At 42.6% G+C, this 26,689-nt stretch overlaps 1 protein-coding gene across 6 annotated transcripts in view; it reads left to right on the top strand.

Moving 5' to 3' along the window:
- The window catches only part of IDE (insulin degrading enzyme), a 3,524,264-nt gene that overhangs the window by 843,811 nt on the left and 2,653,764 nt on the right, over positions 1 to 26,689 (top strand). For all 6 annotated transcript variants that reach the window (XM_044056694.1, XM_044056696.1, XM_044056693.1 and 3 more), the window contains one exon: positions 26,367 to 26,529. In XM_044056694.1, coding sequence (XP_043912629.1) covers positions 26,367 to 26,529 — 163 coding nt within the window. The remainder of the gene's footprint in view (positions 1 to 26,366; positions 26,530 to 26,689) is intronic.

Below are 26,689 nucleotides of genomic sequence, written 5' to 3' on the forward strand. Positions count from 1 at the left end.
TTGTGTACACTTACCATAAATGTAGATGTTCAAGTGTATTCACTGTTGCAGTCCTGGATACCCTCCCTCCAGCCCCCCGATTTTTCTCTTACTATGCCTCTACTTTCTTTTACTACACTTATAAGCCTTTTTGGTGTATTTGCTTTTGTTTAGAAGTATACCTTTTGTATTTTAAATTGCTTTTATATATATATATATATGTATGTATATATATATATATATATATATATATATATATATATACATACATAGAGAGATAGATATATATATTTGGCTCCCTATTTGGGGGGCACCTGACATCTGGGGCAAGAAAAACTCATGTAATGGTGTCGGCTGCATGTTTTATACCCCTGACGACCTGACCTCATGGAAGAAGGGACAGCAACTGATGCAGGACCCAAGACTTTGTTAATCAGGCCGACTTTGGGCAACCTGCTAGCAGATTACCCAAATGTAATGACTGCAACAGTGAATACACTTGAACATCTACATTTATGTTAAGGGTACACAACTGTACTTTCTGCGTGCTGATGTCTGCTTTGTACCAGATGTCCATTTATGACTGACATACTCTGAATGCAGCTGGCTGACATGTCTACTTTCACAGTAGCAGCTAACTTTTGTAAAATGGCTGGACATATGAGTAAACCAGAGGCAAACTCCCTCATGTTATGGATACAGCAGCATATAGAAGTGAAGGACATCTAAAGTTATGGTAAGATTTTACACAACTGTGCTTTCCCTCAGATCTTAAGAGACCAAAATCTATGGATCTGACTTCATCCTCTGATCCAAGACATGTAAAGAAACCATCCTCAGATCAGACAGCTTTTTTGGATCCAACAAGCCTAAAATTTAAACTTACATTGGATTAGACCCCCAAAGATTTGACAATCAACTCTGAGGATGTCATAATTTTACCCAGAGCAAAATATTCCCCCTCAGTTGATCATTTCCTTCCAGAGTTCCTTCCCCTTTCTTAGAGAGGCCTAAATCTCCTTAAGGGGTGTCCACTGAATCTGAACAACTGCTGGTAGCCTTACAGAAGACTATGTGGAGAGGCTAGTGATGAAAATTCTTTCGGCGCAGAGTCAGTTGGTGCCCCTGAATGCTCCCACACCTTTGGGTCAGGAGATGCATACTTGCAGTACTCCACCTTTGCTTGTTTCTCCTCTGACTTCTTTCATGGTTTCAGAGCCCTTGGCCATCTGCTTCAGATCTGAGAATTTCTTTACCCTCAGATCCAAGGCTTGCTCTTAGCTCTTTTGCTCAGTTGGAGCCAGAGAGTTTTCACAGTCGATTCTACCATGTTGGATCCGAGGTATGCATTCAACTCAGAGGCTTTTGGAGCCATTTCTACACCTTGAAGCCTTGGCAGTGGTTAGTTCAGCTTTGACTTCATCTTTGGGTGGACTGTCCTTGGGTCGGGGAGGGACTGTGGATCCAGACATTGGCTGTCTTGGATCTGGGGTCCTATCCATCACCAGGGCAGTATGGCTTTGTGGTCCTGGGGAGAGCCTTGTCTGCTCTCCTGACTTGGACAGTGCCAACCCCCTTGGATTCTCTGTCTACATCTGTTCCGTCTGTGCATCTGAAGTCTCAACTATCCTCTGCACAAGGACAGCCAGTACAAAAATCCAAGGCTTCCCATCAGGATATCCCCACTTCTTACACTTTCCCAGTGTATCCCACTGAGGAGGTCCTTAGGAAGAGAAAATGCAAGAGAAAGCATTTAGTTTCTAGAATCTATCCTAGAAGATACTGGTTTTGATGAGGGCGAAGGGTCCCCATGGTCACCTCTTGATAATGTCTCATGTAGAGATGTCTCTTAGATACTAAAACAAAAAGTTGGCTGTAAGTCCAGCAACCCTGTGTCAGAGGAATCTGTACTCCTGGAGGCATTTGGTACTGGCCCTTCTACCTCCTGGGTAAGTCCGACCACCGACAAGCTCGTTAACTTGATCTCCTCGGTGGCCATGGCAGGATCCAGACACCATTGAGCCAGTCCCCAGAAAACTTGATAAGATAATGACAGCTTCAGAGGATAAGCAGTTTTGTTTCAAGGGTGTGTCTGTTGATGCCATCGTCATGGCGGTTCCAAGGGTGTGCCTGTTAATGCCATTGTCATGGTGGTGGCCACTAAGAAGGAATTTGCAGAGGAAAGTTTCTCTATTCATCCCCAGAACAGGGAGTCTTGGGCAATGGACAGGTTCAGGAAGCGTGTCTATGCTTCAGTGACCTTTGCATAAAGGTCACCAAATTATTTGGCATATTTTACAAGACTACAGAGGAACCTGAGTAAGGAACCATCAGATATCCTCTCAGGATCCATTTCTGAAGAGGTGAAGGCAACTGTCACCACTCACTTGGCTAGCCTACATTTAATCTTTACCTCCTCTTTGAGGCTCATTTCTAATGTAACAGATGGAGTCTCTAGAGCAGCGGGTTCAAGTGTTGCCACCAGGAGACGCACCTGGATGCTGTTTTGTGATTTTGTAGAGCCTTTTAAATCTTAGTCAGTGCTTCTTTTGACTGAAAGTTTTTTTGACCCCAATGTTAGATACTTTGTCCATGCATGAGAAGTATGGAAAGATTCTCTATACCATTGAGGTGGAGATAAAATGTGGTTCAGAAAATCTCCAATGATCTTTCAGGACACGTGGTGGAGGTTCCCCCAGAGGCAGAGGTGGGAATTCTAATGGTAAGATGTCACCTTTGTGTCAGAGGTGGCCTGCAGAACCAAGGTTTCAGAGATTCTTTCATTGGTAAACCTTTTCAGCACTCTTGAAAGGAGGCCCACTTGCCCCCTTCCGGAGTCATTCGGGGGTCATTTGTCCCTGCACCAGAGAACCTGTCCAGAAATAGCAAAATACACTTGGGCGCAGAGGATAATTTCCAGATATTATATACTACTATTTCCTCTTTATCCTCCCAGTTCAAGAAAATTCCCTGATGGTTCCACCCAATCGGAGGGAACAAGAACCATTTCAGATTCAAAAGCTGCTAGAAAAAAAGTGTTCCAAAAGGTTCCCCCCAGACCAGATAGAATCTGAAACTTACCCAAGGTTCTTTTTAGTACCAAAGAAAACAGGACTGGAGTCCAGTTATGGATCTCAGTATCTTTAAGCTGTTCAAAAGACCACATTCTGGATGGTCATGGTAGAGTCCATTCTCCCATCAGTAGATCTTCAGGATGCAAACTATCATATAAAGACGAACGGACGATCCAGAAGGTTCTTAAGCTTCCAGTTGGAGCCAGTCACTACCAGTTCAGAGTTCTACCCTGTGGTCTCACCACAGCCTCCAGGGTGTTCACCAAATGCATGGCAATAGAAGCAGCTCAGTTGTGACTGCAGGGATTCCAAGTGTTTCCATACTTGACTAGCTGATCTCCACCCCCACCAGGCTTCGTGCTCTACGAGGAGTAACCATAAGCTATGAAAAGTCTCGTCTAGAACCAAGTTAAAGTCTAGAGTTGATAGGAGCATTGCTCAATACAGAAATCAACTGTAGTGTCTCCAGAGTTCAGACAATAAGATCAGAAGTAGAAAAGATACTTTGCAGTACCAAAATCTCAGCCTGCTTGGTCCTTAAGGCATTGGGGTCAATGGTGGCAGCAATAACATTACTACCCTTAGCCAGATTTCACATGGGAGTTCTCTAGTGGAAGCTGCCCTCCTAGTCATCAGTACTTCATAATTCCTTTATCACCTCCGATACTAGTCACCAGTATATGCAAGAAGGATCTAATGTGGTGGATTCAGTCAGAAGAGGTTTTGCAAGGTCGTTTGCTTGTTCCCTCTCACTCCAAGCTATTGTGACCATGGATGCTTCCCAGCTGGGGGGGGGGGAGCATTACCTGGGAAAGACACTGCAAGGCACAACCTACCCTGAAGAGGGCCTTTTGCATATCAATATCCCTGAGTTGAGAGCAGTGCTTCTAACATTGCAGGCCTTTCAGAATGCTTTCTCTTCAGGAATGATTGCTATTGAAACAGTCATGTCACTGGTTTTGGTACATCAACAAACAAGGAGGAACCAGATCTTAGCCCTTGTGTTGAGAAATGTTCAGGGTTTGGCAATGGGCATTCTCTTCCAACTGCTTTCTTATAGCAACACGTATTATGGGGAAGTCCAACATGTTAGCAGACAAACTGGGCAGGTACAAATTACTACATCACGAATGGTCCCGCAACAAGAACATAGAGGAGTTTATTTTAGTACAGTGGGGCCAGCCTTGCTGCGATCTTTGCATCTCTCTTAAACAAGTGCAGCAGATACTTTGCCCTAATCCTACCAGAGGGAGTCACCGAGGGATGCTGTTCTGCAAGATTGGCCCCCTAGTGTACTTTATGCTTATCCCCCAATTCCTTTGATTCTAAAGTTTCCACAGAGAGTTGCCAGGTTGAAGAGCAAGGTCATCCTCATTGCATCCTATTGCCCTCGACGGATTTGGTTTTCCTTCCTGTGACCTCATTTAATTCATCAGCCTTGGATTCTGGGCCAAGCTCCATATCTTCTGTCTCACCCGACAGGCATGACTTAGCCAGAACCTCCCCAGTCTCAAGCTGACAGCTTGGTTACTCCATTTCCAGTAATAGCCAGACAACCTATGTTTTTGTCTCCTGTCCGCCAGATTTTATCCTCCCATAAACCATCTACAAGGACATTTTTATGCTAGAAAATGGAAAAAATATGTACAGTGGGCACTGGAAAATGTGTGGAATCTTTTTTGGCCCCTCTTCATAATATTCTTGATTTTTTTAATGCTTCTTTTCAATCATGGAGCTATTTGTTTGACAGTTAAAGTTCAGTTGGCAGGAATTTCTAATTTCCGTATTGGATTTGTGGGTTCCTCACTCGTTTCTCAAACTTTGTAAAACCTTTTTAAGAGGCACATTTTTGTTGAGACCCCTGTTTGAAGATTCTACTCCTCCATGGGATCTACCTCTGGTACTGCAAGCCCTGGTTCACCCACCCTTCGAACCAGCACATGACTGTGATCTTAAATTTCTTTCTTGGAAAACTTTGTTTTTGGTGGCCATTATATCAGCCAGACGCGTTTCCGAAGTTCAAGCCTTATTTGTGAAACCCCATGTCTAATTTTTCATAAAGATAGAGTTACATTAAGAACTAATGCATCTTTTTTGCTCAAGATAGTTTCAAAATCTAACATTAACTAGTCCATCAATTTACCAGTTTTCTTTTCAAAATTTTCAACCAAGGGCAAATATTTGTTAAATTTATTGAATGTTCATAAGCAAGTGCATTTCTGTTTGCACAGAACAAAGGACATCAGAACTACAGATCACTTATTCGTTTCTTTTGCTCATATGAAACTGTGTAAACCAGTATTCAAAATTACCCTCACCAGATAACTTTCTGGCTGCATTTATTTTGTTTAGAACAAGTTGGGTATCACTTTACCAAAGCAAGTTTGTGCTCATTCAACCAGGTCTGTAGCAACTTCCTCAGTTTTTCATTTGAGAGCTTCCATGGATGTAATATGTACATCAGCAACTTGAGCTTCCCACATACTTTCATCACTCATTACAAAGTGGATTTGGTGTCCAGAGGTAGAGCATCATTTGTGTCAGTGGTGCTTAGGAATATCCTGCTTTTGAGTCCACCCTGGAATTTAGGTAGTTGGGTACTGTGTCCCATCATTTGAGGACATAATCAGATAAAGAAGTTGTGTACTCACCATAAGGTTTCATCTGTGTTGCCCATTTTCATTCTTCCTCAACTTGCCCATTCACCAACCCCCTCCTTTTGGCCTTTCTGGAAGAGTGAGTGGATATGAAAGAATTGGCATAATCCAAGCATGAAAAAAGCTCCAGACATAGTTTTGTTTAACCTTTTGCTATTTCTTTTCTATGCCTCTTTTTTAGTAAGAGTTGCTTCTATATGCTTTAGCTAGCAAACAAGATGAGGTAATTGGTGTTGATGCATTCTTGGCAAGGGAGAAGCTCAAGTGTGCTAAGTTGCCATGAGCTTTTGCAGTGGCCGAGTCGGATCCGAACCCATTAGTTGAGGAAGATTGAAAATGGACAACACAAGTGGAATGTTATGGTGAGTACATAACTTTTTTATTGCACCTGTCTGAATCTTGCCATATGTTTTGTTTTTATATTTCCTGTGAATTGAAACTCTGGTGTTTATTGTGAATAGATATTCAGTATTGTTTTATTTTTATTAAATATATCTAAACATTTTATTGTGGTTGCTCTTTTAGAATATATTTTAACTTTTGAGAGCACTTGCATTTATTTAGTGGCACTGTGGCTTCATGTTCCTGAAAGTCTTGCCGCTTGGTCAAACATTGCCATTTGTATTGTAAGAATTGGTAATCCTGTACTGTACCATAATTAGCTGGAAACACTGTATGCAATGAGACTGAGAAATAAAATTCTTTATCTGTTAATTACCCAAGCTCGTGCTGAACAGTTGCTAGTCTCTCCTTTAAGGACCAAGTCTTGTGCACTTTTCAGAATGAATTCTCCAAACACTGTAGTTCATTCAATAAGGCTTTGTTAAATGTTCGCAATATCCGAATACTGTCTTTATTAACAGTACTGATTAAACAATTAGTGTTCAAAGTTACTGCATGTCATATTCTAATTGTCCTGAACAATGTAAACTAACATAGTCTTTATATAACCTGTCTTCTGCACTCAGGCTCGAGTGTCAATCATCTTCTCTGCGGTAACAGGTTATATGAACTTACAAAACTTAACTGAACTGCTATCCTGAACACAACGTATTATATTTGTTCGGTCCAGTAATTTTCCTTATTTACTTTTTCTAACCTTGGTCTCAGGCTTTGTCTTGTTTTGTAGCCTCACAGGTGCCTGACCGTTACATTATCTCTTGATTCTTCCCTCGAGAAAAGAACAGAACAAGAACTACCTGCAATCTTCCCTCGAGAAACTGTCCCATCAAAGTCATTCTTTCGTTCTACTTTTCTAAAATGTATGCATAAATGAAACACCATTTTCTAGGCTTATTTTATTCTTTAGCCTGTCTAATGTCTAATAACTACTTTAAAATGGAAGTCCCTAATCTAATATGTGTAAGTATTAATGTTACCAAGAGTAATTGGGTATCCTGCTAAGACCCTTGGAGTTGCTGGCTTTGTGGATGTACTAATGGCATAGCGGGTAAATCTGCACCAGCCTTTCCCAGGTGTGTGTGTGTGTCAGCTACTTGGAACAGGACCACAGAACATTGATCTGTCACAAAAGGTGATGGAGGACTTTTCTTGGAACACCCTGTTGAGGACCCAACTCTGGGGTGGTCAGTGTGGAGTCCTATTTGGGGCCTGGAGAGGAAGTCCAGCCCCAGGACTGGAGTGTGTATTCCCTGTGTGCTCTTAAGGGAAATTGTGCTCACTGCAGAGAGCTGCATTTTAAAATGTGTGTCTGTTTTTCCTGTAAATGTGAACATTCCCCACTGGTGACATTGGTGAGGATTGAGGCTTCTTGATCACTGGCCCAGATGAGGGACATGTCACTCTCATAGTGGACTGAGGCTGAGGTCCCCACAGTGGGTAAGGGAGTGCCAGTCTTCTTGGTCATGAGAGAGGGGGCAGGGAATGTGCCCTGCTTAGCCAGAATGTTGTGCCTATCCCTGGGGAAGTTATTGCTAACAATACTGGATCTGCTTTCCCTAATTTTCCTTTCAAAAAGTGAAAGAAAAATCTTCTCCTGTGTCATTTACTCTAGGCTGGAGTAATTTATTGGGCTTGACTCAGGGGTTCTCTATAGGCTTTTGACCTTTCTTGTAATGTGGTTTCTGGTTAAAGCAAATGATAGTCTTCTTTCTTTGAAGAAGTTCAAGAATTGGTATCTGTAAGGGATTGTGAAAGGACAGATGCAGAGTTTTCTCCTCTGGTGTCTGATTTAGATTCTGATGAGTGTGTTGTGGCATCTGATTCTCACTGTGAGGGATTATCTTTCTCCGAGACTCTGTACCAGTGAAACATTGTATCTGATATTGTTCATCCTCGTTCATTCCTTAAGCATGGGTATCTGTTCCGACCTCGGAAATGAGCTGGCCATTTTCCAAACTCGTGTGAGCTTCAACCTCTCGAGCTAAACTCTTACCCACAATCCCCCTCTCCCTGTTACCCCAGATTTCGTTTCTCGCGTTGCTATTTGGTCGTGTCAAGCTGCTTCTCTTGAGCGAAGTACAGTTATTTGTTGTTTAATAGTCATTTATATTACTTTTCTGTCAGAAAAGTCTCTGTTTCGTTGTCTCTTACCCTATCGCATCTAGCGACCATATTTTCTTCAGGTTTTTCTTTTCTCTACCTTTTTACTGCGAGGTATTCTCCCTTTACCATCGTTGGTAATCCTTCCTTTTTTTTTTCATACCTTTGGGTATTCCTTTGTACCATTGCTGGTACCCTTTTCTGCCATCTAATTTTGCAATCATGGCAGATAAGAAAGGTAGTCTGGGGTTTAAACGGTGTTCTGATTGTGAACACAAACTACTTCTGATGCACACTCTTTGTGCGTTTATTGTTTGGGGGCGTCCCACTTATCTGTTGACCCGCCCTGTACTGTCTGTGAAAACTTTTCAAATAGAGCTTTGTTGGAAAGGAAAAACTAGCTGTTGCTGAAGGGACGTCTTAAATCTCCCTTTTCAGAGGCTATTTCTGGGTCGGAGGCCTCAACCCCTCCTAGAGCCCATAAGAAAACCTTGAATGTTCCTACCAAGGCTAAATCTTTGCCTTCGTCCCTGGCTGGGGACTCCCGCCAACCAAAACCTAAAAAGGCTAAAGTTTCGGCTCCGGAGCTCACTCAGTCAGCCCCACTGCTTTCGGTGCCTAGACCTTCTGTACCAAGGCCTTCGGCTTCATTAGTGATCTCGGCTCCGTCTTCTCCTGCAGCCTTCACTATATCTGCACCAAAGGGCTCGGTTCAGACTATTACCACTGTATTGGCACCGACTGTTCAGTCGTCCCAGACCTTGACCACGTCGGCTCTGACATCTTACTCGGAACCGACGCCTTTATTGTTGACTCCAGTTTTGTTAGTTCCAGCTTGGGTACCGACAACCACTTCGGCACCGATCCCTGTGTCAGTACAGACACCCATAGTCCAATCTCTCTCGGCACCATTGTTATCCGTGCAGACTGGTGAGATCGGCACCGAGTTTGCCTCTTCTGTGGACAGGCTTGTTTCTCCCTCAGTCTCTGTGAGGTCCACTAAGAAGCCTTTCCGAGCGCGATGTGTTGCGTCTTGTGTATCAGGTGCTCTTGGCCAGAGGTATCCCACCCCCCAGGAACTATCCTTCCTTGAGAGGTGATCACCCATCTCCAAAGACCCCTTCTTATTCTCGTCCTTCATTGCCTTTGAAGTCCATGGATATAGCAGTCTTCCCCATCTGCGGTTCCCTTTATGGATCTCACTAAGGAACCACAGTTGCCTTCATGTCAGGAAAGTTTTGCTACGACCCAGGATGTCAGTTGTGACATGCATAGTTTGCTGCTTCACAGCCATCCAGGGACTCTGGGTCAGCAGGCTGAGCCACTTAGGGGAGGGGGTGACCCCTGTCCTAGACATTTACTCCTCTTCAGGTGGACCAGCTGATGGAGAAGACTTTCACTGCTGTTGGCGGTACTGGACTGTCTATCCCTCCGCCCTCCTCTGGTACACTGATTTCACAAGTCGCACCCAGCGGACACTGGGTGCAATGGCCTCAGGACATATTCCCACAGGAAACCTCTTTTCCGCTGTCTTCCCCAGCTTCTCCCGTTGAGGAAGTCCACAGGAAAAGTTTGTGTAAGAGGAAGCACATGGACTCCACAGAGGAGTCCCTCACTGAAGAGACAGATTTTGATGAGGGGGAAGGATCCCCTCGGTCACCCTCTGAGGTATCCTTTGGTGATATCCTCGAAATCCTGAAACAGAGAGGTGACTGGCAGTCCTTCTAATCTGACCTCTGTGGAATTCGTGTTCCTGCAGTTTCGCGCCCGACCCTCTACCTCTTGGGTTACTCCACCTGCTGATGAACTTGTCCGGCTTATCGTGCAGTGTGCATGGAAGGCTCCTGACACCATCAAAGCTATTCCCCTGAGGACAGATGAGATTTTGTCCCCTCCTACTACAGATCCCCATTGGTCAAAAGGTCTTCCTTTGGATGCTTAAGTGGTGGCTGCAACAAAAAAGGATCTGGCCGAAGAAGAAAGCCAGACTGTCCATCCGCCGAACAGAGAGTCTCGGGCCCTGGACAGGATAGGGAAGCGCACCTTTGCATCAGCAACTTTTACCATCAGGTCCCTGAGTTTATATGGCGCACCTTTCCAGGCTTCAAAGGGATCTGATTTCTGAGCTCTCTGAAACCTTGGCTGGTGCTGTGTCTGATGAGGTCCGTGACATAGTGGCCTCTCAGCTGGCCACCATTGAGTCAATATCTAACTTCTCTATGCGACTCATATCTCACGCATCAGAAGGAGCAGCTAGAGCAGCAGGTTTAGCTGCGGTCTTGAGATGACACGCCTGAATGCGCTTGTGCAATTTCGCTGAACTCTTTAAGGCTTCCTTTCGTAACGCTCCCGTTGAGGCCTCCTCGTTGTTTGGACCCAAAGTTAAAAGCACATTGGCCAGATGTGAACAGGACGGCAAAACCCTTTCTGCCGTAGGTGTCTATTATTCTCCAACTCAACGTGCTTTCTCCCGAAACCAAAAGAGTGGGAAGATATGGTTCAAGAAATCTCAGAGTCCTTTCCATGACACACAGGCCGAGTTCTCCCCTAGAGGCAGAGGGGGAAACTCACAGGGAACACGCTCCTTTCGGGGCAGAGGGGGTCCACATAACCACGGTTCCAGAGATTCTTTCCCTGGCCAGTCCTACCAGTGCCCCTGAAGAGCAGCTCGACTCCTTTCCTCTGGAGGTGGTTGGGGGATGTTTCTCCTTGTACCCTTCTGCCTGGCTAACCATCACCACCGATCCTTGGGTACAAAGGATTATAACCAGAGGTTATCATATCCCTTCGATCTTTGTCCTGTCTCTCCAAAAAATCTTCCCGACATTCCACACAGTGAAAGGGAAGAAGCAGCACTAGAGATAGAAAAGCTGCTAAGAAAGTCATCCAAATAGTCCCTCCAGACCAGATAGGATCCGGATTCTACTCGACTATTTTTGGTGCCAAAGAAAACCGGGGACTGGAGACCAATTCTGGATCTCAGTGTATTGAACAAGTTTGTGAGTGTACAAGAATTCCGGATGGTCACAATACAGTCTATCCTCCCGCTTTTGGGAAAAGACGATTGGATGTGCTTGATATATCTTCAAGATGCCTACTATCACATAAAAGTGGACAGGCCATCAAGAAGATTTCTGCGCAGGAGCCAGTCACTACCAGTTCAGAGTACTGCCCTTCAGCTCACTTGTGACTTCAAGGTTTCCAGGTGTTTCCATACCTAGACGACTGGCTCATTTCCGCCCCTACCAGACATCTACTGGAAGAAGCCCTGGCATACTCTCTCCTCGCTGCACAAAGTCTAGGCATAACCATAAACTGGCAAAAATCCAATCTCACCCCATCTCAGTCGACAGAATTCATAGGGGTTATCTTGGACACAGAACTGCAGAGCTGCTATTCCAGAGCACAGAATTTTAAGGATAAAGCAACCACTGATTACAATCCTTTCAAGGGAGAAATCCACGGCTCACTTGGTTCTACAGCTGTTGGGTTCCATTGCAGCCTCCATCACCATTGTCCCCCTGACCAGGTTTCACATGTGGCTTCTACAATGGCTACTGCTCAGCCAATGGTATCCCTTTCAACATCCTCTTTCAGCCATGATTCGAGTAACCACAGGTGCAAACAGGATTTAAATTGGTGGATGACACACAATCTGTCACAGTGGTCTTGCCCCTTCTCCCCCCAGCAACCCAAGGCCACAGTGACCACGGACGCCTCCCTGATGGGGTGGGGGGGCTATGTCAGGGACAGACAGTCCAAGGCACTTGGTCCAAACTGTAGGCCCATCTGCATATAAATGTTCTAGAGCTGAGGGCGGTGCTTCTGGCATTGCAAGCATTCCATCCCCTTCTCCCATCTGGGACAATTGCGATTCAGTCAGACAACATGGCGGTGGTCTGGTACATCAACAAGCAAGGTGTAACCAAATCTTACCCCCTTTGTCGAGAGGCCATGAGGATATGGCAATGGGCGATGGCTACTGACTGTTTTCTTCTAGCAACGCACATTCCCGGGAATTCCAAAGTGATAGACAGACTCAGCATGTGCATTCTTCAACCTCACGAGTGGTCCCTGAACGAGTGGTCCCTGAATCCCTTGATACTGGCGGAGATCTTCCACTGCTGGGGCCTTCCTTGCTGCGACCTCCTTGCATCCCTGACCAACTACAAATGCAGCAACTTCTTTGCCCTGATTCCCCCTCCGGGACAGTCACCCAGGGACGCTCTAGCCTACAATTGGCCCTCGGGTTTTCTTTACGCATTCCCACCCTTTCCTCTCATTCCCCAGTTTCTGAAGAAAGCCCGTTGGTTGAAGAGCAAGGTGATCCTCATAGCACCATATTCGCCTTGACAGATTTGGTTCCCCTTCCTTTGGCTTCACCTACTAGATCAACCATGGAGTCTCCATCCAACCCCGGAGTTGATCTCACATCCACAGAACCCAATTCATCCCATCTTAAACAGCCTGAAGCTCACGGCTTGGCTACTCCAGTTCCCTTGATTGCCAGGCAGAATGATCTTTCTTTACCAGTACTTGACATTCTCATTGCATCTCATAAGTCTTCCACTAGAATTACTTATCTGAGCAAGTGGAAAAGATTTACCTGTTGGCTGAAAGATAAACAAGTAGATCCCCTTCTCAGCACCAGTGTCAATAATACTAGACTATCTGGCTGACCTTTTCCATTCGGGTCTATCGACCTCTACCATTAGAGTTCATTTGGCTGCAATTTCTAATTTTCATGAGGGTGTCCAAGATTCCTCTCTTATGTCCCACAAATTGTGCAAGACCTTCATAAAAGGTGTGAATCATCTGAAGCCACCTTTTAGAGAACCTATTCAACCATGGGATTTGTCATTAGTTCTACAAGCTCTAACAATGGCACCTTTCTAACCAGCCTCTTCTTGCGACCTCAGTCATTTGTCATGGAAAACCTTGTTTTTGGTTGCCATTACTTCTGCCAGATGTATTTCTGAGCTTCAAGCTTTATGTATCAAGAGTCCATACATGATTTTTCATAGAGATAGAGTGTGTCTGAGAACTAATCCATCATTTCTGCCAAAAGTGATCTCTGAAATGTTCATTAGTCAAACCATTGAATTGCCAGTTTTCTTTCCCAGTCATTCAAACAGAGGAGAGTATTGCCTGCATACCCTAGATATCCACAGGCAAATCCATTTTTACTTAAATAGGACTAGGTCCTTTCGTAAATCTGACCAGTTATTTTTGGCCTTTTCTGGACCTAGATAAGGATCTGCTGTTGCTAAGGTCACATTAGCTAGATGGTCGAAGGACTGTGTGACCTTCATTTATACACAACGCAATATCTCATTGCCTACTACCATGAAAGCTCATTCAACAAGGTTGGTGGCAACTTCTACTGCCTTCCATGCCAGAGCTTCTTTACATGACATCTGTGCAGCTGCAACTTGGGCTACGCCTCATACCTTCATCAGTCATTACAAATTGGATTTGGCCTCCAGGGGAAGAGCATCTTTCGGTTTTATGGTGCTCAGGAATGTCCTTTCATGAGAGCCTCCCAGGAATATTGGTAGCTGGGGACTCTGTCCCATGCATAAGGAATGAACGAGGATTAACAATATCAGATAAAGAAGTTATGTCTTACCATAACGTTCCATCTGTATTGTTGATCCTTGTTCGGTCATTACGACTCTCTCTCTTCTTCCCCCTCCTGTGGTTTTTAGTGGATCTCACCATCCGGTTCTCTTAGGTTATTTGACCAGAGGTAGCCTCTACCTTCTTTGACTTGCAAACTCAATCTGAGGTAACAGGGAGAGGGGGATTGTGGGTAAGAGTTTAGCTCAAGAGTTTGAAGCTGACACGAGCTTGGAAAATGGCTGGCTCGGTTTCGAGGTTGGAAACGATACACATGCGTAATGACTGAACGAGGATCAACAATACAGATGGAACGTTATGGTAAGACATAACCTCTTTTTTCACTAGAATAGTTCCTCAGTCCACTAGAAAATATTATGATTTGCTACAACAGGAAATTCTAGAAGCTTCACTCACCCACCCCGGTGCTGTCAGCATTGGAGGATGTTTGTCAGAGTCCGTGGTTGCCCTGACAGTCAACCTGTTGGCCCTAAGAAAGCAGATAAAGATAGTATAACATTACTCAGTCTTTCAAGTTTTTATACACTAATCTCAGACCTGACTCTGCAGCTATATCTTTAGTGACTCCAGCTGCTGTCAAAGGTTTTGTTATTTCTAATCCTCCTCCTTCTGATAAGGATGCTAAAGCTTTTGATAATTTTGAGAAAGTGTATTCTTCTGTAACGTTGATTTTCAGCATTCTGAGCTAATCGTATGCTCAAGTGTTTTCCAGACTAATTGTGAAGCAAAAGCAGTCGTCATGCTTTCAGTTTTGTCTTGTTTAGAAAAATCTGCATTATGTAGTTGAGGTTCTTCAATGAAGTCACTTATTGTGTCTTTCGGCTTTTCCCAATTAGGGGTTGCCACAGCGGAACTCCGGTCTGCTAGTGATTGGCATAAAATTTTTACGTGCCCTTACGCACAACCTTAAACGAAGGTACGCCCATTCACGCATGTCTCCACACAGAAGACGCTCTAGCTGAGAATCGAACAGGACAACGTCTTACTGTGAGGCGACAATGCTACTGCAGCACCACCACCGCAGTATCTACTTATTCAAAATATGCAGGGCTGCTGCTGTTGCTACTGTTTTAAAGAGGTTTGCCAGACTGCATACTGAGAACCTCTCAGAAGATTTCAAAAATGAAATTTTAAATTCTCCTTTGGATAGGTATGTAGTTTTTGAACCCTGTGCTGCAGAGGTTTTTAATCAAAAAGTGTTATGGGAGAAGTAAACTGATTCAGGGAATCTCAGATTTTTTAGTCCATCTCTAAATTCACCAAGAAATTCTCTGCTCCTTCATCTAATTTTGGCAAGTAACAAAATTAACAGTCTCAGCAGAATACCGGTAAGCAGCCATTTAAAAAGAAATAAGATGAAAGTTCCATAAAGAAAGCAAGAGCACCCCCCCCCCCCCCCAGACAAAGGACAGTCAAATAAGTCTGAATGACTTCTGGGAGTCCCTTGTCATTTCCAGAAACTCTGAATCTCCATTTCTGTCTGACAGCAGAGTTGGAGTTGCAACAGAATATTCAAAAATCCTTTTTGACTCCGTCCCACATGATTGTGTTTCTGGGGTGCCTGCTAGACATTTCAGTACAAAGAGCTTTTCTTCCACAGGAAAAAATAGATCTATAGTTAGATTCGTTCCAGGCATTTTGCAGTCATTGAGGAGAATACCTCATGATTTTGGGTATCATGATACTTCTTACAAGACTCAAAATGAGAAAGATACAATGGCATATGAAATCTTCTGGAGTCGGTAGCCATTGTCCTTAAAAGTTTCTGTTCTGGGATTTGTGAAAAGAGAGTTTAGATGGTGGAGTTATCGGATTTCTTGGAGTTCAGTTCGCCCATTGTCCCCTCATGCTACAAAAACAGTCACCACAGAAGCCTCAGACTTATCTTGGAGAGTAATGTCAGTAGGTATATAATTACACTGTATTTGGGACTAGAAAGACCAACCAAAACACACAAACGTAAAAAGAGATGATAGCTGTTATGAATGCTCTGGAGTCTCTGAATCATTGGTGGTCCCAGGGACCTGTTAAGTTTTTACAGACAATACCACAGTGATATGTGGTACATAAGCATAGGGGAACCAGATCTTTCACCTATGCAGACTAGCCATGTTCGTATGGGATATAGCTTTACAGCACAGTCTTACTCTGGAGGCATTGTATATTCCATCAGATCAAAATTGTGACAGATAAGGGGAGCAGGACCAAGGCAGACTCTCATGAATGTAACCTGATCATATGGTTTTCCAAGATTTGATCAATCCTGGAGAATTCATTAGGTAGACCTTTTTGCCTCCTGTCTAAGCAATGAACTGGAAAAATTGTTCCAGGACCACATGCAAGAAGGCTTTGAAGACAGATGCCTCTTTTACTTGGACTGGAATGTTCTTGTATGCTTTTCTGTTGATTTCCAGGCTACGTTTGAAGATTTTGAAAGACTGTCAGAAGATCATTTTGAGGGTCCTGTTCACCACTGACAATTGGACCCTTCCCCTTCTACCTCCCATTTATTTTAAGCTGTAGTAATCTATCCATATAGCTGCATCCGCTGCAGCAGTGGTCAAGATGAAGGACGTAGTACAGTTGTCCAAGTAAATTTAACATAGCAGAAGATGTTCGAGTGATCGCTGTTGCAGTAGCTGCTCCCTCCCTCCATCCCATTTGTTTTTTTTTGTATGTTTTTTATGCTAGGTGTCTGCGTTTTTGTTTTTCTTTGCAATGTACTGTCAGGTCTTAGCCTCCCTCTCAGTTGCCATGAAAGCTCTGAAAAGCTTGGTACCCAAACCTGTCTTTTAGTCAGCTAAACTTGAGCTGTTTAACTGTTATTGTGCATGGAAGGTGCCCTGAAATTTTGGAGATGGGATGGCTGTTATATCCCATGATTGTTATAACCCATATAGCCTAGGCTTCTGCAGTAATGATCATTTGAATGTCTACCGTTATATATGTTTACTTACAAAATCATTATTTTCATATTTAATTGTTCCTTTGTCTCCTTTTCAACAGTCTGCATAACAGTTATGTCCTCTGAATGATTGGTTAAAGCATCCTCTTATTTCCTATAGCCTTCTTTTAGATGTATGTATTTCGATAGGGAACCGATTATCTTAAAAATCAGAGAACATTTCATCAGGCTTTCTAGCATGTCTGGAGTTTTGTTGTTTAGCTGCTTTTCCCACCTCTGCTCTACCACACTGCTTTCAGTTTCCTTAGCTGCCTTCTCTTTTACTTCACTTTTTCTATATTTTGACCTTCTGGGTATCAGACATTTCAGCTATTGATTTCTGTTAACAGTTCACAGTAGTTTGTGATAACTCTTTACTCAGAGCTGTGTTTTGAGTTGCTTTACTCTACCTCTACCATCTTGCAGTCACCATTTGGATTAGATTCATGTTGGATTGTGCAGTCTACTATCTTGCCTTAGCCAAAGCAGTTGAAGCAAGACTGTGTTATATTAGGTTGTAAGGAGGACTGTTGTATTTTAACAGCAGGAACACGAGAAGTGGCAAATGCAGCTCATTGTATGAAACTTTTGAGATGTTCTTCATCTCACATTGCTGCAGTCCTTACTTATGGGTAGTCCGCTGTCCTCGGTCGGCCCGAATACCAAAGTATTAGGCTGACGTCGGTCATGGGCGCTTAGATCTGACATCAGAGCGTCAGGGTATAAAGGCGCATGCCCGACGTCATATCCTCAGTCTTTTTTGCCGCATGGTCCGATGCAGAAGCAGCGTTGCAAGTGCCGTTCGGCGTTCTGAAATTTTTCGTTTTCGGAGTTTCAGACCGATACCAAGTTGGGCTAAGTACCCCGTTGGGGAATATTTTTGTTTTTTCTTGCCTCAGTTAATTACCGGATGTCAGAAAAAGTGAATAATTGTATTTCTTGTGGGACACAGATACCGCATAGGGATTACCACTCGCTTTGTATTCCTTGTTTGGGACCGGAGCACGACGTAGTCGGGTGTCGGTTTTGTGCTAGGTTTAATAAGCGCACTATAAAACGGAGGTTAGATTGCGCTAGGTTAGTCTTTGGCAAGAGGTGTAATTATAATATGCCGTCGGATGTTCCGACGCCTGCTTCTACTAAGAAGCGCAAAGACAAATCTTTAAAGCCTAGGCAGGATGATTCGTCCGTTTCGGACGCCGGGTCTTTAGAAGCTACAGCTGAACAGGTGGATCCGGCTGAAGTTTCTGTTGAGTCCCAGGGGGAAACTTTGATTTTACAGGATGTGGCCTCTCAGGAGGCAGGTCAGGCTGAAGGGGCCTCTCAGGTTACTATTCTCCCTTCTATGCCTAAGGTGGTTAGGCCTTCTGCTACTGTTTCTAAGGCTCCTTCTAAGGGCAGGTCTGTCTTGCCTTCCTCTGGTGTCAGTTCTGGTTCTTCAGGGTCTGTGCCTAAAAAGCACATGCTTAAAATGGCAGAGGATTTGATTACTTTAATTAGAGGTTCTATTCCCCCTCCTGATAAAAGGCCCAGGATGGAGCCAGAGTTGGAAAGTTTGGAGCAGGCCTCAGATGATTCAGAGTCTTCTGCTGAAGACATTCAAGATTTCCTCCTTATTCTGATTCTGATGCAGAGGATTCCACTCCTTCTGCTTCTCCTCCAGAGGATTTTTCATTTTCAGAAACTCTGCATTCCATGAGGGAGCATTTTCAGTGGGAGGGACAGGATTACTCTGATTCACGGAAGAGACTTAGGGAGTTCTTGTTTTACCACAGCATAGACCCTTAGCTATACCTCCGGTTTTGGATGTTGTTTCAGATGTTTTTCGAAGCTTCCCTTAATCCAGATTCTGTGCCTCCTGCCCCAGTTAAACCGGACAGGTATTACAGGGTGCCTGAGGCTCATAAATATCTGTATAAGAGTCCTAGGGCGGACCCAGAAACTATTAGTCAGGGGCCTAAGGGTGTTAGAGCCTCTGTTGTTAAGAATCCGGTTCCTCTGGATAAGGAAGCTAGAGCTTTGGATAGATGGGGTAAGAAGGTGTATACCTCTTCTACTTTAGCAATGAGAGCTTTGAACTGCCAGTTTCATATGTTGAAGTATCAGAATTTCCTCCTTTCTCAGCTAAGGTCTAAAGTGGATGCTTTGGCAGAGGGCATAGAGTGTAAAGAATTGCAGGATTTAGTGCATGTTTCTGAACAGGTGGGTAAGCACTCTTTGCAATGTGGTTTTGATGCTTTACAGGCTTCTTCTAGGGTGGCTGCCACTGGTTCAGTTATTCGTAGGCACGCCTGGCTTAAGGATCAGAATTTGTCTGAGCATGTTAAGTCTAGAATTCTGGATGCCCCTTTACAGTCTGAAGTTTTGTTTGGTCCTCCTGTGGAGTCAGTCTTAAAGAAAATGGAAGACAAGGCTAAGTCTATGCAGACTGTTAAAGATTTTTTGCAGGTACAACCTCCAAAGTTTAGTAGAAATTGGCCTACTAAGGGGTGGACGTACCCTTCTTCTGATTCTCAGTCTAGGGGTTGATCTAGGCATGGTAGGGGCAGAGCTCAGAGTACTTTCAGGCCGAGACAATGGAGTTCGCCTGCTCAATCTGCTGGTGAGGGCAGGGGCCAGTCCTTTCGTAAACAGGCCCAATGACCTACATTTTCAGCTGCCAGATTCTTCTTGCCTGGCAGCTCCTTTGGGAGGAAAGTTGGCTCTTTTCAAGCAAAATTGGCATTTAGTCACCCAGGACAAATGGGTATTGGACATTATAAACCGAGGTTACAAGTTCTATTTCCATACCATGCCTCCTTTCAAAGGCATGCCAGACGTCCCTCCTCGGCAAAGGATAGAGGCTCGCAGACAAATTTCTTTACTTCTTCAAATAGAAGCTATACAGCCAGTTCCTCTATCAGAAGTGGGCCTAGGATTTTATTCTCGCCTGTTTCTAGTTCCAAAGAAAGGGAACACGTGGAGACCAATTTTGGATTTATCTATCCTCAACACTTACCTGGACATTCCAAAGTTCAAGATGCTGACTTTACAACAACTTTTACCTCTGTTGGGAAAAGATCACTGGATGGTTACTCTGGACCTCAAAGAGGCTTACCTTCATGTTCCTATCAGGCCCAGTTGCAGGAGGTACCTGCGTTTTCGGGCTGGAAATTTACATTATCAGTTCTCTGCATTGCCCTTTGGCTTATCTACTGCGCCCAGAGTGTTCACAAAGGTTCTGGCTCCAGTGATAGCATTTTTCAGACTAAGAGGAATACAGATTTATCCGTATTTGGACGATTGCCTGATTATTGCACAAGAAAAGGACGAACTTCTTCATCATCTACAGTATGTGATGGCAGTTTTAAGATGCCTAGGGTATTCTGTGAACGAAACAAAGTCCAGTCTAGTACCCTCTCAGGACATGTGCTTTCTGGGTGTGAGACTGAATACAGCTTCCCAGATGGCCTTTTTGACCCCGGACAAACAAAGAAGCCTTTCTCTTTATTTCCATCAAATGTCTCTACGGTCCAGGCTGACTGCAAGGACAGTCCTTCAAGCCTTGGGGTTCATGGCATCTTGTATTCTGGTGCTTCCCAATGCCAAATTGCATATGAGGAAGCTTCAATGGTATCTCAAAATGTATGGACACAGCACTGCCAAGATCTAGACACTGTCATTCAGATAATACCTTGCATTCGGAAGGAGTTTTTGTGGTGGGCTCAGGAATGTCACCTAAACAAGGGACTCTCTGTGACCCGGCCAGAGGCGAGTCAGATTCTAACGACAGATGCCTCGGACAAGGCTTGGGGAGCACACCTCAATGGAAAATGGGTGCAAAACACGTGGCCTGTCAAACTCCAACATTTGCATATCAACTTGAAGGAAATGTTAGCATTCCAGTTTGCATTGATGGCTTTCAAAGATTTACTTCACCCAGGGCAGGTGTTGATTCAAACAGACAACACTACTGTCATGTGGTACATCAACAAGCAGGGGGGGAACCCATTCTTACCCTCTTTGCAGGCAAGCGATGATTCTGTGGGAAACTGCTCTCAATCTACACCTCAATCTTCAGGCAAGGTTTCTACCAGGAGCACAGAACTCCTTAGCAGATTTATTGAGCAGACAAATAGTGGATCCTCACGAGTGGAAATTGGATCCTCATGTATTTCAACAGTTGACAGTGTTATGGGGAACTCCAGACATAGATCTGTTCGCTTCTCCACTAAATTACCAGTTGCCAAAGTTTTGCACAAAATGTTTCATCACACAGCTTGGAAGGTGGACGCTCTATCATTCAGTTGGAACAATCTGCATGTATATGCCTTTCCACCTCTGCCTCTTCTTCCCAAGGTACTCTTGAAGGCCAGACAAGACAAGCCAACCATGATTTTGATAGCACCGGATTGGCCTCGACAACACTGGTACCCACTACTGAGGAGTTTAGTACGAGAGCCTCCATGGCCTCTGCCTTTGATTCCGCACCTTTTGTCACAAGAGGACAGTCACTTCCTCAATGTCAAGATTCAGTCTCTACATCTAACAGCCTGGCATATTCTGTTTTAGACTCTGGAGGGTCTCAGCTTCCACAACAAGTTTTGAATGTTATTTTGGAGGCCAGGAGGCCTAGTACCAGGAAAGTTTACGCTGATAAATGGAGGAGATTCTTTATTTGGAGCAAAGGAAAGGACTTTGATGTCTCCAAACCTGATTTAAGTGTTGCTCTTCAATATCTTACTGAGTTATTGGACAAGGGTTTGTCTTTCTCCTCAATAAAGGTCCATGCTGCAGCCATTTCTGCTCACTATGATTGTGACCCTCCTTTATTCTCTCATCCTTGGTTTAAGCAATTTCTTAGAGGGGCAAAGAATATAAGACCCCCACGTAGAGCTCCTACTCCTGCTTGGGATCTCAATTTTGTGTTGGAAAAACTTACTCTACAACCTTTTGAGCCTGCAGCTACTGCCGAGTTAAAGTATTTATCATGGAAAACTGCTTTTTTGTTGGCCATTACCTCTGCAAGAAGGGTTTCTGAATTACAGGCCCTCATGGCAGTGGAGCCTTTCCTGATTTTTCATAAGGATAGGGTATCTTTGCGTACTAATCCTTCCTTTATGCCTAAGGTGGTTTCTAGTGTGGCCTTAAATCAAACTATTCATTTGCCTACTTTTTATGCAAACCCCCAAAATAAAGGGGAGAAAATTTTGCATACTTTGGATATTCACAGGCAGTTGCGTTATTATTTGAGCAGAACCAAGGAGTTCAGACAGTCTCAGCAATTGTTTGTTTTGCTTTGGGTTCGCAGGGTAAACCTGTTTCAAAACAAACTATTTCTAAATGGATTGGGTTTTGTATTTCTTTCTGTTATTCCCATCATGGTAAGGAGATTCCTGCTGGAATCAGGCCTCATTCCACTAGGGCTACTGCTACTTCTACGGCCTTTCTAAGGGGGGTAGCTACAAAAGACATTTTGGAGGCAGCTACTTGGAGTTCAGTGCATACCTTTTCTAAACATTACCACCTTCCTCTTTATTCTAAGTCTAGGGCTGGATTTGCCACTGCAATTTTACAGGGCATTTTAGCGGCCCCTAATGCTTTATGATTTTTACCATCCTCCCTTTCCCGTCGCTTTGGGATTCTACCCATAAGTAAGGACTGCAGCAATGTGAGATGAAGAACATAGTACAGTTTTGTACCTACCATAAATGTAGATGTTCGAAGATCCACATTGCTGCAGTCCAATTTACCCTCCCTCCTTCCCCACTGTAGTTAGACTTGGTGTTATGCTTTAGGTGATGGTTGTGGTTGGGCATGTTTTTGGGAGGTATTCTGTTTTTGGCTGTGGCCTTTCTGGTTTGGCCTTCTGACATCTGGGGCAAGAAAAGACTGAGGATATGACGTCGGGCATGCGCCTTTATACCCTGACGCTCTGATGTCAGATCTAAGCGCCCATGACCGACGTCAGCCTAATACTTTGGTATTCGGGCCGACCGAGGACAGCGGACTACCCATAAGTAAGGACTGCAGCAATGTGGATCTTCGAACATCTACATTTATGGTAGGTACAAAACTGTACTTTATAGGGGATAGCTTTTTCATTCATTAATAACCTGGGTTGTAAGAAATGAGCAAAATTTTGCTTTCACTGTATTCATGCAAATAACATTGTATTATTGCGGTGGCTCATTCATTTCTAACAACTCAGCTACAGTTTCATTGTAAATATTGTTAGAAGTCATCTGTTGAGTAACTTTTATGGTATATTCTATCAGAGCATCATTTACTTCTTCTTAATTTGAGGAGAATTTATTCTAAGATGGCCACCTAATTTTTATTGTACACCTTCGCCAGACACAGTTATACAGACTATTTTGGAGCAGAGGTAATTTCAGGCAAGATGACTTTGCAAGAGTGTATTGCCTTGATCTCTTCATTTGTAATTAAATTGTAGGTAGAGTATAATGTTGTATTTTGTGGTACATATACAACAAAGCTTTCTTGAATGTAAGTAAAAACAAAGTTACCTGACAAGCAAAGCACCCTCAAAACGAAAAAATATCAAAATGTAGTCCAAAAGTGAGGAGTGCACCAGGCTGCAAATAAATCTCACCAAATCTTCCACAGACTGTCCTTTATTAAGACAAACAGGTATAAAGATAGACAGGTAAGCGCTTGGTGTAACTTCTTCAGACCTTTAAAGATGTATGAATAATGCATCCCTTTATATACCATAGTACATTGCACCTTAATTGATTAAAGACCACAAGGTGTAATTGATGTAGTTAATGATGCTTACAAATTCAAACAAGTCTGAGTATAAATGTCTTACTAAATTCTACAAAGCTTATGAAAGCACATATAGTAAACTTGTGAAAACACACATAAATAGACTCATGAGTTAAAAACACATGTTAAAACATATATTAAAACATATATTAAAAACATGTATATTGAATACATAATATAAATGTGTAGAATTCAGTGGTTCAAGGGTCTACTGGCTAGAAAGGGTTTGAGGATATCTTATCATTGAGCCCATAAAAATGGGCTTGTAGCCTAAGAATCCATTTGTTCTCTATCCCTTCTGTGTGGCTTTTAATGTTACCTAGCCTATTAGTTCTTGTTAAAGTCTCAAGGACCATGAATTTAAAACAATGTGAAGATCCTTTATCTAAAACATGTCGTGCTAGGGCATTTGTTGTATTCTGTTTATCAATTGCATAGATGTGTTCTCTTATTCGCTCACGTAATGTCCTATTGGTTTTACCAACATAAAAAGTGTACATTGTTGGCATTGAGCGAGGTATATAACATCTCTAGTTTTACAACATGCATATCCCTTGAACGAATATTCACGTCCTGTGTGTGGATGTATGAATTTATCAGTTGCAGCTATATATTTGCATTGCTTACAACTTAAACATGCAAAGGTTCCTGTCTTATGTGGAAAAGTATTGACCTTGTTAAGATTTTCATAACATAGTCTCCTATCTAGGGACTTCATGTTTCTATAAGATATTGTTGGTCTAGTATCAACTAAGTCTTTTATTTTCTCATCCATCAAGAGTAATTTCCAATTGTCTCCTATAACCTGCCTTACTTGATTATTGATATTAGTATAAGGAATAATCAGTCTGTTTACTGCTGGGGGATTGGTTTTAATGTTCAACCCATCATTATCATCTACTCTCCTTAAAAACGGAGTGCCCTTACCTACTCTGTGAATATCCCCATGAATTAGTGCTTCATGTACTTCTGTCTCTTTATAGCCCCTTTCTAAACAGACTGATTATTCCTTATACTAATATCAATAATCAAGTAAGGCAGGTTATAGGAGACAATTGGAAATTACTCTTGATGGATGAGAAAATAAAAGACTTAGTTGATACTAGACCAACAATATCTTATAGAAACATGAAGTCCCTAGATAGGAGACTATGTTATGAAAATCTTAACAAGGTCAATACTTTTCCACATAAGACAGGAACCTTTGCATGTTTAAGTTGTAAGCAATGCAAATATATAGCTGCAACTGATAAATTCATACATCCACACACAGGACGTGAATATTCGTTCAAGGGAGATGCATGTTGTAAAACTAGAGATGTTATATACCGCTCAATGCCAACAATGTACACTTTTTTATGTTGGTAAAACCAACAGGACATTACGTGAATAAGAGAACACATCTATGCAATTGATAAACAGAATACAACAAATGCCCTAGCACGACATGTTTTAGATAAATGATCTTCACATTGTTTTAAATTCATGGTCCTTGAGACTTTAACAAGAACTAATAGGCTAGGTAACATTAAAAGCCACACAGAAGGGATAGAGAACAAATGGATTCTTAGGCTACAAGCCCATTTTTTGGGCTCAATGATAAGATATCCTCAAACCCTTTCTAGCCAGTAGACCCTTGAACCAACGAATTCTACCCATTTATATTATGTATTCAATATACATGTTTTAATATATGTTTTAATATATGTTTTAACATATGTGTTTTTAACTCATGAGTCTATTTATGTGTGTTTTCACAAGTTTACTATATGTGCTTTCATAAGCTTTGTAGAATTTAGTAAGACATTTATACTCAGACTTGTTTGAATTTGTAAGCATCATTAACTACATCAATTACACCTTGTGGTCTTCAATCAATTAAGGTGCAATGTACTATGGTATATAAAGGGATGCATTATTCATACATCTTTAAAGGTCTGAAGAAGCGTTACACCAACGCGAAAGCGCTTACCTGTCTATCTTTATACCTGTTTGTCTTAATAAAGGACAGTCTGTGGAAGATTTGGTGAGATTTATTTGCAGCCTGGTGCACTCCTCACTTTTGGACTACATTTCTTGAATGTAAGTTAATAAAACACCAGGCAAAATCCATCCAACACAGTAATCTGTAATTAGTTGAACACTTTTATCTATTTAAAGTACAGACTACAGAATAAGTCTGTATTTTGAGTAGTGGAAAGTGCTCAGTTTTGTTAATTAAATGTTACAGTGTTGAATCGATTTTACCTGATATTCACTCATCTATGGATTTGTCAGTTTCTGGGTTTTTTGTACTATATGCTGATTTATTAGTTAATACAGTCAGTAGGTCTTCAAAAGATCTGGCAGTGTGCATTCTCACTGCACTCGAGATATATATTTTGTGATTGATTGTGTTTTTCCCATGGTGCAATCTCTCTTTTAATGTCATTAGACTTCATTCTTCTCATTGGGAATTGCACCTGCATCATTCTTTTTTTGACAGTCATTTTTGCCATAGCTGATGGGGCAAGTCTGGAGAGAACAAGAGAATATTTTCTTGATGTAACATGTTTGTACAGAAGTGCTGTTGTCATGGGATGAAACCACTTGGCATTATTGGAAGAAAAGCTGTTGTGAGAACAGGGCTAATTTTAGTCCAGTTTGTGGTTTCTGCTGTTACAAGTAGGCTCCCTTAATTGTACTTCTACTGTAATCTCAACATCTGGCTGAACAACATGGAATTTGTCTGATGACCGATGTAAAAAGTGAAGAAAGAAATGCAGCTGGAACATAATTTTGTGTTTCCTGTTTTCACAGCAAATGTATAAAGTGGTTCCTGTAAAAGATATTAGAAACCTTTATGTGACATTTCCCATACCAGATCTTCAAAAATATTATAAATCAAATCCTGGTCATTACCTTGGTCATCTTATTGGACATGAAGGACCTGGAAGTTTGCTTTCTGAGCTAAAATCTAAAGGTAAGGGACCTACTTAATGTTTATGAGAAAAGTTATTGCATCCTTAACACTTAGTTTTCAGTAAAGCGTTCCATATTGCATTCAAGAAAACCATATTTTGTCAGCAGTTTGTCTATATATCTTTTCAAACTCATGGAAATCTGTAGTGCAGGTTGTACCT

This window comes from Protopterus annectens, chromosome 14.part0 (assembly GCF_019279795.1).
Source record: "Protopterus annectens isolate FY-2018-M chromosome 14.part0, PAN1.0, whole genome shotgun sequence".
NCBI lineage: Eukaryota > Metazoa > Chordata > Ceratodontiformes > Protopteridae > Protopterus > Protopterus annectens.